Raw genomic sequence first — 15,312 nt, 5'->3', positions numbered from 1 at the left:
CAAGACCCTTCTAGAGGGCTCTGTTCCATGCACACAAAACTCGTAGTCTCCACTTGAAGACACAAATTTTGCACAAACATGCAGGCAGAGAAAGGAGAGAAAGTGGACCCTCAGCAGACAAGCTGAAAGATCGTTCAGAGAAGCAATGGGCTTCACCCATCGTCTTGCTGCACTCTCCATAGCTAAGCAAGGGGCAGACTGGAGATTCCACTGGCTACTTTGTCTTATTTTCACTTCTTTCCAGTTAGTCCCCACTACTCTACCCTTTCCACAGGACTGTAGGGTTATGGTGACTTTCCTGCACCTAGCCAGGTTCCAGTGGTGGGGGACTCTGTGAATATATGATCTAGTGTTCAGAGCTCCCAGATTTGTGCAGACTGAACTCTACACATGCTACTTGTCAACATCTGTGAGCCAGAAATAGGAGGAACACCTTTAAAAAGAAACCTACAAACACAAAGTGATTCATAGACACTGTTGAAGGGCAAAGCAGGGCCACCACCAGAGCCCCATACAATTAGACTCATCAGAGGGAAAGGGCATAACACTGGCTTTTTTCTTAAAGCCACCTGGAAGGAGCTGAGACCTATACTAAATTTATATACAAGTATTATTTGATTGGAAGAACAAAAACACATTGTGTCTTCCCTTGCAGTCTAGTAGCTTAACTGTCCGCAAATTTTGGAGGAAAGGCCTTCCTGACAGGGGACTGGGAACCCCTGGGCAATGTCTTTCCTATGAGACAAGGATGTTTATGGTTGAATAAGGGGCTGAAGGAGGAAATAGACAACAGGGGTCAGAGAGCGAGGCCAGAGGAGGCCTTTGAGAAAACAGAGGAGTTATGGCCCCTTTTCAGTGAGTGTGGAGCCTCTGGAGGTTGGCAAGAAGAGGAGAAGGTGAAGGTTTTGAGCACTGAGAGGATGATGTTTCTGATGGGGCTTTGCCAGAAGGGGGCTCATCACATGTGAGTTTTTGCACTCATAAGCCTAAAGGGCACAATGGGTTTTTTTTTGTTTTTGTTTTTTTTAAACAGAGCCTTGGTCTGTCACCCAGGCTGGAGTGCAGTGGCGCGATCTTGGCTCACTGCAAGCTCTGCCTCCTGGGTTCACGCCATTCTCCTGCCTCAGCCTCCCGAGTAGCTGGGACTACAGGTGCCCGCCACCACGCCCAGCTAATTTTTTGTATTTTTAGTAGAGACAGGGTTTCACCATGTTAGCCAGGATGGTCTCGATCTCCTGACCTCGTGATCCATCTGCCTCGGCCTCCCAAAGGGCTGGGATTGCAGGCGTGAGCCACCGCGCCCAGCCCACAGTGGGTTTTGAAATCCCAACATATCCAACTAAGAACAGGAAGCCCTGGGACTCAGCACAGACTTGAGTCCCCCATTGGATGCAGTAGGTGCCTGTTTCTCACTAAGTGGAAAGAACTTGTTTTCACTCCCTGCCAATGAGTAAAGAATGAAGAGCTAGATTTTTCCTTGAAGGTGGTGGATCATGACCCCTCCTTGAGGCTACGCAGAGAAGCAGTGATGTTACCATGGAGAGGAGTGAGCCCCTCACCCACCCAGGTGAGAGGTCTTATCCTGACTTTTTAGTCACAATCCAATGAGATATTTTGCAGGGTTAGTGGATGCAGTAGGTTAAATGGTGGCTCCAAAAGAGATACGTCCATGTCCCTACCCCTAGAACATGTAAATATGGCCTGATTTGTACAAAGGGTCTTTGCAGAGGTAATTAAGGATGTTGCAATGAGATCATCCTGGACTACCCAGGTGGGTCCTAAATCTAATGACAAGGGTCCCGATAAGAGACACAGAGGGGGAAAGTCACGAGGAGGAGGGGGCAGTGTGACCATGGAGGCAGAGACTGGAGTTAAGCAGCCCCAAGCCAAGGCACACCTGGAGCCACTGGAAGCTGGAAGAGGCGAGGAAGAGGTCTCCCTGAGAGCCTTCAGAGGGAGCCTGGCCCTGCAGACACCTTGATGTGGGGCTTCTGGCTGCCAGGACTGTAGAGAATACATTTCTGTGGTTTTAGGCCACTCTGTTCGTGACACTTTGTTGCTGCAGCCCTAGAAAACTAATGCAGTGGGGTCGCCCAGAGAGATGAAATGACTGGAGAGAGAGAGAGAGAATGTGGTCGTCTAGAAAACTGAGTTCAGCCCCCGGACTTGCTGCTGGGGTCTGAGGTGAACTTTCCTAAACATTGTGCTGTGGAGTCTCTTTCCTCTTGCGTTCCTCATATGTTAACTTCTCATGGCAGAGATTGGGGCTCATGGTTCACCTGAGGATACTACTAAGGACCAGGGAGGTTTTATCAGATCCTCACATCTATTTGAAATAGTGGCAATAATAATGACCACGCTCTATAGAATGCTTAACATGTGTTAGATAGGTCACATACATTATCTCATTTAATCCTCAAAACAATCCTATATGGTTGCTATTCTCATCCCCATCTTACAGATGAGGAAACTGAAGCTCTGGGAGGTCATGTAATCTGCTCAAGGTCATTTAGCAAATGCTGGTGGAGCCAGACCTTGACCCCAGGTTTGCCTGTGCTTGAGCCACAGCATTACAAAAGGCTCAAGCCCCACAGAGGTAGTCGGGCGCATCCTGTAGCACCCAGCTGTCGGATGAGAAAGGATGTATTTATTTATGTATGTCTTTTAATAGCAGCACTGGCATTAGAGTTTCTTTGTCAGTAAGGGTTGGAGTGATGGGTTGATTGAGATGAAGGTTGCTGAGATGACCTGGTGGGTCCTGCTACCAGCAGATGGATGTCAAAACATTTGCATTGAGGGGGAGATAAAGTCAAAACTGGGACGAATCAACTTTCTCTCAGCTCCAGGGCTCTGAGGTCCTTTCTTGGCTCTCAGCCCTGTCAGGAAAAGAGGAGAACCCCCTGCCACATGGTCTCTCTGGTGTGAGAAGCTGACAGTCCACTGCTGAGCTTTCCCTGCTTTGTCACAAACAGAGGGCACCTCCCCACACAACTTCCTCTCCTGCTGGAAAGGGAAGAGAGGACACTGGCTATTAAGAAAAGCTCTGATGAGCTCCTGTCCTGGGGCAAACTCTGTTTCTGGAGTCCCCTCTTATAGGGCTAAACCCAGGTGGGCTCTGACTGTTGGGGGTCCCCGTGCCTCTCACAGTCATGTTTTCAGAGTTTTGGGAGATCTGGGTTGGTTTCCCTCTTGCCATGGTTCATGCTGGCGTGTGGCCAGCATGGCAGCGTCTCCCCTGCCCTCCCAGATTTCAGGTTGGAGGGAGTTCAGTTTCAGAGAGACAATCCACAGACCTGCAGATTTCCTCCCATGCAGACCTCAGTGCAAGATAAAGTCAGGCAAGGCTGTGCCACAGCACAACAGCATAATAAATCCCCCTCTGGCCTCCTCCCAGACTTATTGTTCTATTGCAGTTGTTTTGAGTATGATCAAAAGGAAGGAAGAGACTGTGCTATCAGACTGAGGAAGAAGGATGCTCTCCTGACCGCTCCTGTTGCCCTTGGCCACCCTTATTTTAAATATGAGGAAACCAAAGGGCAACGTGCAGCCTAACCCCATCCACATCATGAGGAGCGACGAGCTGCAGCCCAGGCCCCATGGACCTTTGGTGAGGGAGCAAACCCTGTGCAAACTCACTGACAGCTACCTTGAATGTCCAGCCCTGTCCTTTTACACACCATGGGGGGCTGGAAGGCCCAAGCACAGGGTCAGCAGCACTTTGGGGCCGGAGCCAGAAGTAGGCCCTGGAGCAGCTAAGGTAGCTGTTGTTAACCCTTTGGACTGAGAACTAAGGCTGTAAGGCCACAACTGTTGGAAATAATGGGCCGGAACAGGAACTCCCCAAGCTCAGCTGGCTCGGTGCCCACTTCTCCAGATAGTGAATGGCTCAAGTTCTTTGGAAATGTTGTCAATGTCAGGGCTTTGGCCTTGCCTATGTCCAGCCCAGGTTCGGGCACAGGCATGGGGTGGGGTGTGACATCGGCCACCACCGCTGGATTCCTGCAAGGAACTAGAGCAGAAAGCAGCGACTTGCCTTAGGCTTCAAAGGTAGAAAAGGCGGGGCTGGGTGTTCCTCTTCACAGACTTGTAGGCTCACACAGTCCTCTGCCCTCATGGAGGGACATCTGCCCTGCCCAACGCCCAGATGCTGATTCGCCAGGTGCCTGGCTGCCGCAGCCTGGTCACCTTTGTCTGGGCTGGAAGGCCACATCTGAGCCATCAAAGGAGCCTCAATGGGAGAGGACGTCAATGTGCTTCCTCAACCAGAAAGGTGGTTTGAGTTTGGCCAAAGCAGCCCAACCAAATAAGTAAAAAGCCTGTCAATGGAAAGATGGGGGCTGCTGGGAGATCACACGACAACAAAATGAGAACCATTATCAGTCTCATCCCAGCCTGAAGGAGGGAGAGCCTTTGAAGCCACAGACAGGCTGAACAGAACTTTCCACCTGAGAGACGCTGGAGATGGGAGGTCAGGCTGCACTCAGCCCCCACAAAAACTGATCAAAGCCTGCTGCAGAAGGGAGGGGGCGCACAGCTGCAGCTCCAACTCCCCCCACGGGCCGCCCGGGACTTTCTGAAGGCAGCGGGGCTGCCTTTGCAGGGGCCTGTGGGAAAACCCAACACAGATGCACATTGCAGCCAAACCCCCGAGCACTGCTGGGAGAGGGAAAAATAAACCCCTCAATAGTCCTGAAAAGAAAAGGGAGGGAATCAAAGCACACAAAAAATGCAAAGACCACCCACCTGATGAGCGCCTACCTTTCGGAAACAAATAACTCCTGGCTTCCAAGGCGCACTTCTAAAAGAACAGACGGACTGAACACTCTGCGTCAAAGCTGCGTGCACCAGGGGATTTGTGGGAAGCCATGGCCCCTTCTAAGCGTTGGAAGCTTAATTTAAAGTGTCTTGGCCTCTGTGGTGCCTATTCAAGGGCTCCCTTGCATCCGCTCTCCTCCCTGGGAACCCGGGAGACAAGAATCCTCATTTAGAAAAGGACAGGATCCTGTGTGAACTCCTTTATCGTGGTTCTCTCAGGACAGCCATATCTGCCAGGGAACATTCTAGGGGGCATCTTTCAGGCTAGATCCAGGGTGATATGGGCCCCTGCGAGGACACCTTGGAAGGCTGTGTTGGTTCTGCCTGGACTGGTCCCTCTGGGACAGCCTCAGCCTACCCTGCCTGGCCTCACCGCTCCTCCCTCTGGCCTGAAGCCTCCTCTGGAGGACTGACACTTCATGGAGACTGCAGTTTGATCTTTTCTGAAGTGGAGACAACAAAGCAAAGCCACTTCCACTGCGTGCTCTCTCAAAAGAATAGGAAAGCTCTTCTCTCCTCCTTGGGAATGGGTTTGAAGGGAGGGTGGAGTGTGCAATGATGGGGAGTCCGTGCAGGTATTTTGGTGGAGGAGGGTGTGTATGGAGGAAATGAGCTGCCCGGAAGCACAGGAGAAATTGACATGAGAACATTTCAGAAGCACTGGTTTAACCGGCTGACATTCTTTCCAAAATGGATGGACAAGCCTTTAGGAGTAGACAGAGGGCCTCAGGGAGGAGAAACAGAGCTGAGGAAGAGGCATCTCCCTTCCCCCTCCTCCGGAGGCTGATGCTAGAGAGAAGGCAGCAAGGCCTCACCGAGTGCCTACCCACCACTCACTAGATTTCTATCTTTTTATTACCTTACCCTGGGAGATAAATGGGGTTATCTCCATTTTACAGGTGACAGAGATTCAGAGAGGTGAGGAGAGGCTCTCCAAGGACTCCTATGGAAGTGTCAGCTGGAATTCAACCCTCAGGCAGCCTGGCTCCAAAGTTCACAACCTTTCCTACTCATTTCAGCCCTGCCCTGCCTCTCAGGGCTAAGAAGATGTGAGTAGATGTTCCATAAGTATGTATTAAATTGAACTGAACTCAGCAGCTGAACACACACAGGCCTCTTCCACCCTGACCAAGAGGATTCCTTTGAGGGTCTGGGGTATGGAAAGAAATTCTCTGAGGCGCTAAATAAAATCCTGCTCTGAGGTACAAGGAGGACTTTTTTGAAATTAATAGCTAATAAAGTTTATTCAGACCCCAAAAGGAAAAACGGAAAGGAATTGGAACCATTTTAAAAACAGAGTCGGTAGATAATAAAACTTCACGCTGGTGGTGTTGTCTTTCATCAAGAAGCACAAAGTGCTCACAGGCTTTAATTACATCTTCATCCCTACGGCCCCTTCTGAAGTTGGTAGATGCACGTTAATAGTACCTTTCATTTTAGGCATGGACACATTCCGGACCAGAAGCTTTAGCAATTCTCCCCAAGGCAAGCGGAGTGCAGAGCTGGATCAGGGCGCAGTGACTCTCCACACCGGCATTCCATGCCACCTCCGGTTGTATTTCCTCACTCCGCAGCTGAAACCAAGGACTTCATTGATGTATTTAGGGGGAGGGGGGTCTGAAGGTCTAGGAAAGAAGGTGGGCAGAACCAAGGAATTAGGCCTCCACTTTGGCCTGCACACCATATAAATCCCCTCTTTGTTCACCCATACGTACATTCTTTAATTTAGGCATGTGTTCATTTGTGTACATCAATGAGTTTGCTCACAGTCACAAGGGTGCCGAAGCCTGAGCTGGACCACTCACTTTATGTAATGCCACAGCAGACATTCAGTGCCTCTGATCATGAAGACTGGAGAAAGGTGTCTGGGCTGGGCCTGTCCTTGACGCTCAGGAGGGAAACTCTCCCAGTGGACCCTGGGGTTGGGATGTAGAGGCTAAGACAGCTAGAGATGGGAAAGGGAACTTAAACTGCAAGGGAGTAATCCTTTTTTTTTTTTTTTTTTTTTTTTTTGCTAGTTCATTTTCAATCATTCATTTCCTGGCTTAAAAAGTAATTAATAGTAGTAATCGCATATGGCTTTTTAATGGCTCTCCATTGCCAAATACTATTTAAGCACAAATTTCTTCACTAGACACTGGAGCCCAGTGTCCACACTTGATGGTGTGGCTCCATCTGGGACCCCAGTCTCATTTCTTGTTCTTAATTTCTGCACAGTTATTCCTAATTTGTGAACTGCAGACCAGCAAAAGGCCAGGGCATTTCAGCAAGGGGTCCATAACTGTTAATACCACACCAAACATGGGCAGCAGCTGAAATCCATAATATGTAAAACTCAGGCAAATTTGAAAGGCTGTCAAATTCCTAGCAGCTCTTTGTCATTACGTGTTTTCTTGGGTACAAAGTTTAACAACTGTTACAAGAAGGGGCCTGCATTGTGATAACGGTTTTCAACCTGGGATCCAAGGAACCCTTCAGAGATACCCTGAAGTATAGATGGGGGAGCACAAGGATGGAGCAGGAGCAGATGGAGATACCCCATCCCCGCACACACACAGCTAACTCATCCATGTAACCAGAGAGAGACTGTTTTGATCAGTTTTGTACACTGGGCTTTCTAGTAAGATTTTATTTGAAGAAAGGACTCTGCCACAGAGGTGAGTGGGGTAGAGTTTGCAAGCAATGGCCACAGACGAAGTACATGTATTTCTAGCCAGTCCCTTGCACAGTTCAGTGGGGCACAGTGAGAAATCTGTCAGTCGCCCTTCTGTCCAGATCCACACAGTAAGAACTCTGGGTTTGTTAGTGTCTTAGATGCATGAAGTCCCATCTGACTCTTAGAAATAGCAAGTGAGCTTGTAGATTAGCCAATATTTTTTTTTTTCTGAGATGGAGTCTCACTCTGTCGCCCAGGCTGGAGGGCAGTGGCATGAACTCGGCTCTCTGCAACCTCTACCTCCCTGGTTCAAGCAATTCCCCTGCCTCAACCTCCCTAGTAGCTGGGATTACAGGCACGCACCACCATGCCTGGCTAATTTTTTTGTATTTTTAATGGAGATGGGGGTTTCACCATGTTGGCCAGACTGGTCTCGAACTCCCAACCTCAGGAGATCCGCCCACCTCAGTCTCCCAAAGTGCTGGGATTACAGGCGTGAGCCACTGCGCCCAGCCAGATTAACCAATCATTGTCAATGCAAAGATAGTATCCACTTTGCATATGTACTGCTGAAGGAATCATTAGAACATTCACTGCTGTTGAGGGTCATGTGGGGAATTCTTTCTATACCAGCTTTTCTTGTGGCCCAAAATTCCTAGAGGGATAGTGGCCACTTGGGGTCCATTTTTTTCTCCTTCAGTTTCTACCTAAATTTGTCTTTGTTTACGTGGCTGGGGCCTGCCACTCAGACTTTCAGGACACAGTGTGCCCCCAGGCAGCCCGGGCCTAGAACAATTGTAGTAATAAGAGGTGACAAAGCAGGACCTTGAGACAGAACTTCCAGAAATTCTTTGGCTGAGCCTCCGTCCTCCCAGCCAGGTTTCAGACAGGGCGACACATAAAGAAATCTCCGAACAATCCAGAGCAGTGCACGTTAGCGAGCGAAGCTCAGGCAGGAGATGGGAAGGAATGCCTTTGTCTCTGCTTTCCACACTGCCACCCATAGCTCATTCTCAAAAGCCACCTCCCCAACACTCAGGCTCGGGGTAAATGCTACAAAACAGGGTGGAAACCTCTCATGACCTCCTCTGTGTTGCATGAACGCCTGTTAAAGGTGAAGGAAAACAATGGCAAACAGACCCAGGCCTGTCACAGCTGTGCTGGGGCCAGCTGGGATGTGCCTGTGTGTGCGCGTGCATGTGTGCGTGCACGCCGGTGCACACGTGGGGATATAAATATCCTTGGCTCCCCAGCTCCTGTGTGCTGGATCGTGCTGAGTGGGCACAAAGTTCTGCGTGTGTCCGAGGCGGGGAGGGGCAGCACCAGCATGCCTAGGCACTCTTGTTTATATATGGAAAGGCAGGTGGGGAGACAAAGGAGAAGGTTTGGGAACGGCTGTGTGCCCGTGTATGTATGGGCAAAGCTCACTGTTGATGTGTCTTGGGGGAAATTGAGGGAAATTTTGTGCTTGGGTATGTGTGCACGCATGGCAGGTGCCCACACTCAAGTGTGCAGAGGGGGAAGCTGAAAGAAAGTTTCGAGATTCTGTGAACATTCTCAGTTAGAAAAAAATTTGGCAACTCCCCATACCACAGGTGGGTACACAGTCAATGCTTGTGAAGTTCATTTCCTGTACTAGTTACCAGCTCTTGTTTATACAGGACACAAGATGTGATCGGTAGCAAAAGCTCTGGGTCTCCAGGGTGAATTGCGGGAGAGTGTGTAGGTGGAGAGGGTCGGGAGGGAGTGTGGGCATCACTGCCCAGGTCCCCTTGAAGTACAAAGGAAATCAATTTTCAACATTAATCCATAATTCCACCCATATATGTTCAGAGGGAAGAGAAAGCAGACTTCTAATTTTAGAATGACACCCTCCTTCAGTTGCTCCAGTGCTGTTTTAGCACCCAGTCTGCTCGGGCCAGTGGCAGCTAGGGTGTCCTCATGTGTGTTTATGGGTTTGAAATGCATCTGGCTTGTTCTGCTTTGAGCTTTAGTTTGTGAGCCCAGCCCCAGGAAGTGTTTATGAGCTTTTTCACTTTGCTTTATTCTGGCTCGGCTTTGTTTGGTAGCACAGAAGGGTAGAGTTTGACATAAATACTGTGTTCTTTGTGTGAGGGCTTCAGATTGCAGAGGGTCCTGGGACTGGCATTCCATAGGAAAGCTGAGGAGTTTGACCCACCCCGTGATCACACACCTGTAAGCGAACATTCTGCACACCTCCATATGGGAAGAAACCGAACTCTGTAAACAAACTCCTGGGCACGTGACCTCCTCCGAGTCTACTTGCCAGTTCGTTCATCCAAGTGGTGACCAGCTCACAATAGACACTCAGTGACTGCTAATTAACTCAGTGACTGCTAATTAACCATGGAATATTCCATTCCACTGCATTACCAAAGTGCCAGCGTCACTCCTCAGCATAGCTCAGGACCCTGTCCAATCAGCTGTCCCGAACACCCACTTCGGTCCACGGTTCACATTCATGTCATAGTCCTGAGCCCCTGCTCTTCCGCCAGTCTCGACCCAAGGAAGCAGTGGCAGAAATCTCCTGGCTGTTGGGTTCCATGGAGCAGAGAGCCTGAACCCACCCGGAAACCAAGTCTAGACAAAACAGAGCTTTGAGGTTTACACCCACAACCTTTGTGCCGTCAGAAGCAGAGGGTGCCAGGGGATCCACTGGAGGCTCCCTGGGAAGCAGAAGCCAGAGGTGCCGTGCTATTTCTCCATCTGGCCAAGGGCTTAACCCTGCTGAAGACTATTTCTGAGTGGAGTCCCCATGATGAGGGGACCCAAAGATGCTAATGGGGTTGTTTCCCAGGCTTTGTTCTGGTCCAGTGCAGGGCTCCGGTTGTTGATGGTGATGGAAGTTTGCTTTATACTTGGTCTGCTCGGTTGGAGTCCTCTGCCACCCTCTGGCAATTCACAACCTCTAGTCACTTGGAGACCTCTGAACAATAGCAGGACTCTAAAGACTGGGACCCATGGCTCCTCGGTGAATTCTGAAACTGCTTTGAGGTGCTGCCTAAAGTTCAAGGAGAAGCTTACCAAGGAAAGTGGACTTGGGGACAGCAATGGAAACAGAGACAGTGAGGTACAGGCCACTTGCTATCCTTTGTAGGAACTTTCAGCTCCTGTTAGCTAGAGACCTTTGCAGAGTCAACATTCTATGCGAACCAGTGTGGCACCCTGCTGGTCTATAATTCTGTTCAAGGCCCAGACATAACCAGCCCTTCATGGGCTTCCAGACCAATGAGATTGCAGCCTGGAGTGACGTCCTACCTTGGCTGGAAGGGTCTCCCCACCCAGGCCTGGTCCTGCAGGAAATGGTTCCCATGGGGAGAACTCCTACTGCTCCAGGACAGCAACTTCCTTGGTGTCATCAGTTTACCTGCCAGTCTCATCTCTGGGAGGGTACCAGTTTCTCTGGCTTCCCTGCCTGTACCCAGAATGATCCCAACACTTATTTCGCCCCTGAAAGCCTTGGAAGGATGCCCGCTTACATTTCTAGTGAATAGCATTTCCATTGGAGGCCCTTCACCCAGGGTTCCCTACAAAGGGGTTTGCTTTTAGGGAAGGGCAAGGTGACCTTGCTTTGTCCTTCTGAAGCACCACATGTGCCTCTCCATCACTGTGCCTGTCACACAATCACAATCCTCCCCTTCCTGTCTCTGCCCTGCTAGCCTAGAAGCGCCTGAAGGCAAGAGCTGTCTTAGAGGCACACTGGGAAAATAGGGGGCCCTGGGTCCTGATGGAGTGAGGGCCCGGCTAGGGCCAGAGGGCCTGGGCTCACCAGCCACTGGGCCTGGATAAACATGGTTTTCAAGGGGTGAGTGTAGTCTGGCCTATCTGATTCTCATCCCCACTCCCTGAGAGTGCTATTGAAAATGAAGGCACACTACCCTGAGCCCTTCACTGGCTTGTCAAGTGGTGGTGTGGCACACATAAGGGAGCATTGCTATGTGAAAGCTCCCCAGCTCCCTTCATTACGGTCATCCCACGGACAGAGGACCATGCTGTGACTCAGAGGCCCAGCTCTTCCTAGCCGTGCTATTCCCTAAGTGAACTTCAGTGAGTTGCTTTATCTCAGTGACTGTGTTTCATCTGTGAAACGGGAGTGTCGGATTGTCAGGGCAAGACCTTGGAACCTTCACTGAGTGGCATGGTCGTGGGCATTGTCATTGCTTAAATAAGCACGAAGATACTTTCCTGAAGAATGATGTTTGGAAGGAAGGAACCTAGACTTTGGTATGGGGTGGGAATGGAGTAAATCCTAAATCCATTCCTTGTTAACAGGCTTGTAAGTGGAATTCTTGCCTAGCAAGATTTAGGATAGTTCTCTAGCTCAGGAGTCGGCAAACGTTTACTGTAAAGGGGCAGAGAGTGACTATTTTTGGCCTTGCAGGCCACAGGGTCTCTACCACAACTGCGAGGCAGCCATGGACAATACATAAACAAATAGACATGGCCTTGTTCCAGAGGACTTTATTTACATTGGGCTGCAGGCCGGATTTGACCAGTCAGCCATGGTTTGCTTACCCCTGCTTTAGCTTATGGGGGGTGCCCAGCAAGCACTTGGGAAATTAATTTGTTGAAGATAGGTGAGTAGAGGCCTCTGCTAGTCCTGTGCCTTGGTTTTAGCTCTGTTTACACAGGACCAGGTTCTGTGTTCTTGCCACTGAGTCACAGCTGCAAGACCCTCACCTCCTGCTAGCCCCACTCCCCCAGCTTTGAGTGATCCCAGGTTCCTTCAAGCCCACTGCTGAGTGGGGAGCAGTTTCTGTGCCTTCCAGGGTCTGTCTCCCACACTGCCACTCCCTATCCAGGGCCTTTTCCCTCCATCCTGAGTTTGTGGGACACACAATTTGTAATCTCCTTAAAACTGAAGAAGCGAGGTCTCTGATTCATGTAGATTAAAATCAGCTGCAACCTATTAATGGTCCAGGGCCCAAGACAGATTTTAGGAAACAAAAACACTGGACCAAATTAGACTGAGCCGGCCTCTGTCTCCAGGGAAGGGAGGTAGCGTAGGAGGCTGGGGGCGGGGGAGTGGCCATGTGGTTTTCATTACTTTGCATTCTCTTCCTGAAGGGAAGTCACCCAACACAAAGCGAATGGAGCGCCAAGGCAGCGGCTAGCCTCTGGAGCCCGGCTCTCCCTGGTAGAAGCCCTGGGTCCTGTTGGGGGGCTCTGGCTGGTTGTGTGTCTGTAATTAACAGGTTTCAAAGTGGTTATTTTGGAAAAGAGAATTTCAGTGGCGCGTTAAAATCCTTTCATCAGCCATCAGCTGCCGTCCCAAGGCCTTCAGCAAGGCCTGAGCCACTTAAGGCTTCTGAGAGCTTTAAATTCCCAGGGTCCTGTTTGAGAACATGTTGGCTTTTGCCATGGGTTTTATTGGGCTGATGGTTGCCATGATTTTCATTATGTTGTTTGGTTCCTGGGATCATAAAAATGTTTGCCTCTTCCTAGAGTACCTAGGATCATTAAAAAGAAAAGGAAAAAAAAAGACCCTGCATTTGTAGCTGCTACATAACATACAAACCGTGGCTTCCTTGAGGGAAAAGGGCCAGCTCTGGCTCTGGGCTAGGGAAAATCATCAACCTGGAAGAGACAGGACAAGCAGCCACACCCAGTCTCCACCTCCCTCCCATCCAAGGACACTGAGGCCCAGAGAGATGCTCATCTAAAGCCGGTCTGGAATCCTGGTCCTACTCTCGGTCAGGTGCTCTTTCTCTTCCTGGTGACTTGAGGCTGTGAGTAGAGTTGGGAAAGGTAGAGGAGTCTGAATTCTGCTGGACTAGTGCTTTGGGACACCTCTAGGAGTAGAAGAAATGGTCAGATTTACAGGCAGCATTAAGTGAAATGCTGATGTGGACAGAGGAGCAATCCGGGCCAGCACAGGCATTCCCATGGCCGATAGGCAGAGCGCTCCTCTGAGGCTGGAAGGGTTACTGGAGCCTTCACTTGGCACCCACAGCCCTGAGACATGGAAAGAAGGGAAACAGGTACCAAATCCCACAAGCCTCAGAGATGATTTCTCACTGCTTTGAATATGAAACCTCTGAAATCTGGTCAAGCTCCCAGAATCACCATAGGGGGTGACAGGAATTTTGGTTAAGCCAGTATTATCTGATAAGTGGAACACTAACCTGGCTTTACTTCCTATTTTGATGATGGCTACCTTCCAGAACCTTCTTTCATGGAAAACATGACAAAAATTCTGGGAGAATTGCTATTAAATAACCTCTGCTGCTTAAAAACAAGGCCAGACCAGCAGACCTTGCTCTCAGCAGGACACATGTAAGAACTAGTCTACAATAAAGAAGCTATGAAGGCGTATTCAGAGAATTAGAGGGTGTCAGAGCTGGGAGGGAAATTGGAGTTCAGCTAGACCAGGCTTTCATTTTACAGATAAGGAAACTGAGGCCTCAGGGCATATCCAAAGTGATCTAGGGGGCATAGGGAGTCCAGGATTTTCTTGACTATCCCATTCTTCACAAGGCCACTGTTCCCCTTTTGGGTTGATATTGTCGTTCATTCATTCATTCAGTTTTTACTACCTCCTATGTGTCAGATGCTTGTAGGCACTGCTAATTTTGTTTCTTTGAAGTTTTTAGAAGTGGAATAAAAGACACACATTTCTGTGGACTACATTAAAGGAGGAAAGGAGTTTTTCCCCAGTCTGGGGAAAGTCTGGTGACTTTTGTGAGCCTGGGGCATCTTTGGGAAATGCCTGCCCTTTTGGGTGTACCTTTCAGATGAGTGTGAAATATCATTGTCAGGTAAAGGGGTGACTTGCCTAGGCTGCCCCCACTTGCAGTGACCCCCGCTCCCAACAGCCACCTGGCAGTGTGGCCCAAAGGAATCTGGAAGTAGACATCAGCAGAGATTCTCTGGATCCAAATTTGAGTGAGGGCTGGCGGGAACCCAGGCTAGCTGGAGGCTGCAGCTTGCATGGGTCTCTCCGTCTGTTTCTCATCATTCTCCTCCTACAGTTTGCTTGTCAGTCCTTTGCTCTTGTTTACCTCTGTGTGGATAATTCGTCGATTATAAATCAGAGAACTTGGCACGGAGTTCTGGATTATCTGTGATCTTTAACTTTCCCAGGGCAAAAGAAATTAAACCAGCGAATCTCTTTGTTTCTCATGGTTCAGCATCCAAATCGTGGAAGTGTGAGTCTGTGTGGAGTGAGACAGCCTGAGCCCACCTCTGCCCTGGCCCCCACGCTCTAGGTGAGCAGTCATGCATCCATGCATTCATTTATTCCCTCGACAAATATTCAGTGAGTACCCATGTGGCACACTCTCTTCTAGAAACTGGAGATACAAGGTTAAAAAAAAAAGGACACTATTCCTTCTTACCTTGTTTGCATCTTAGTATGGGTGACAATAAGCAAACAAACCAACAAACATACATGCTAGTGATAAATGCCTTGAAAAAACGTAAGCCAGGTAAGAGATGGCAGTGAGGGGTGCACTATTTTACACACAGTGGGGTCAAGAAGACCTCTCTGAAGAGGTGACATTTGAGCAGAGATTGGATGAAGAGAGAGTAAGCAGTGTTCAACCCAGAAAGAACATTTCAAGCAGAAGGAATAGCAAGTGCAAAGGCCTGGGACAGGGACAAGTGTGATGTGTTTGGGGAACAGTAAGGAAGCCAGGGACTGGAGTAGAGCAAACAAAGGGGACAACTATAGTACATTAGGTCAGAGCAGTGGGCAGGGGCCAGCCATGGAAGTGGTGACTTCGGATTTTGTTCTGAGCCTCACAGGATGTCCTTGGAGGTTTTGGAGGGGAGTGATGCAGCAAAGATGAACATTCAGAGGCTATAGAGAGGCTTGTGGA

The 15,312-nt window shown here is 49.5% G+C and overlaps 1 protein-coding gene across 10 annotated transcripts in view; it reads left to right on the top strand.

The window, feature by feature from the left end:
* RAD51B (RAD51 paralog B) overlaps positions 1 to 7,770 on the top strand; it is a 662,595-nt gene extending 654,825 nt beyond the window's left edge. For 3 of the 10 annotated variants that reach the window (XM_021941907.2, XM_021941905.2, XM_031669089.1), the window contains exon 13: positions 5,715 to 7,764. In XM_021941907.2, coding sequence (XP_021797599.1) covers positions 5,715 to 5,858 — 144 coding nt within the window. In that variant the 3' untranslated portion in view covers positions 5,859 to 7,764. Of the gene's footprint in view, positions 1 to 5,714 lie in introns of all 10 variants that reach the window. The other 7 variants (XM_021941911.2, XM_021941912.2, XM_021941906.2 and 4 more) reach the window with 6 other exon arrangements.
* The last annotated feature ends 7,542 nt before the right edge of the window (positions 7,771 to 15,312 follow it).

The sequence above is a fragment of the Papio anubis genome, chromosome 7, assembly GCF_008728515.1.
Source record: "Papio anubis isolate 15944 chromosome 7, Panubis1.0, whole genome shotgun sequence".
Lineage (NCBI taxonomy): Eukaryota > Metazoa > Chordata > Mammalia > Primates > Cercopithecidae > Papio > Papio anubis.
This window is presented reverse-complemented; position numbering and strand designations above follow the sequence as displayed.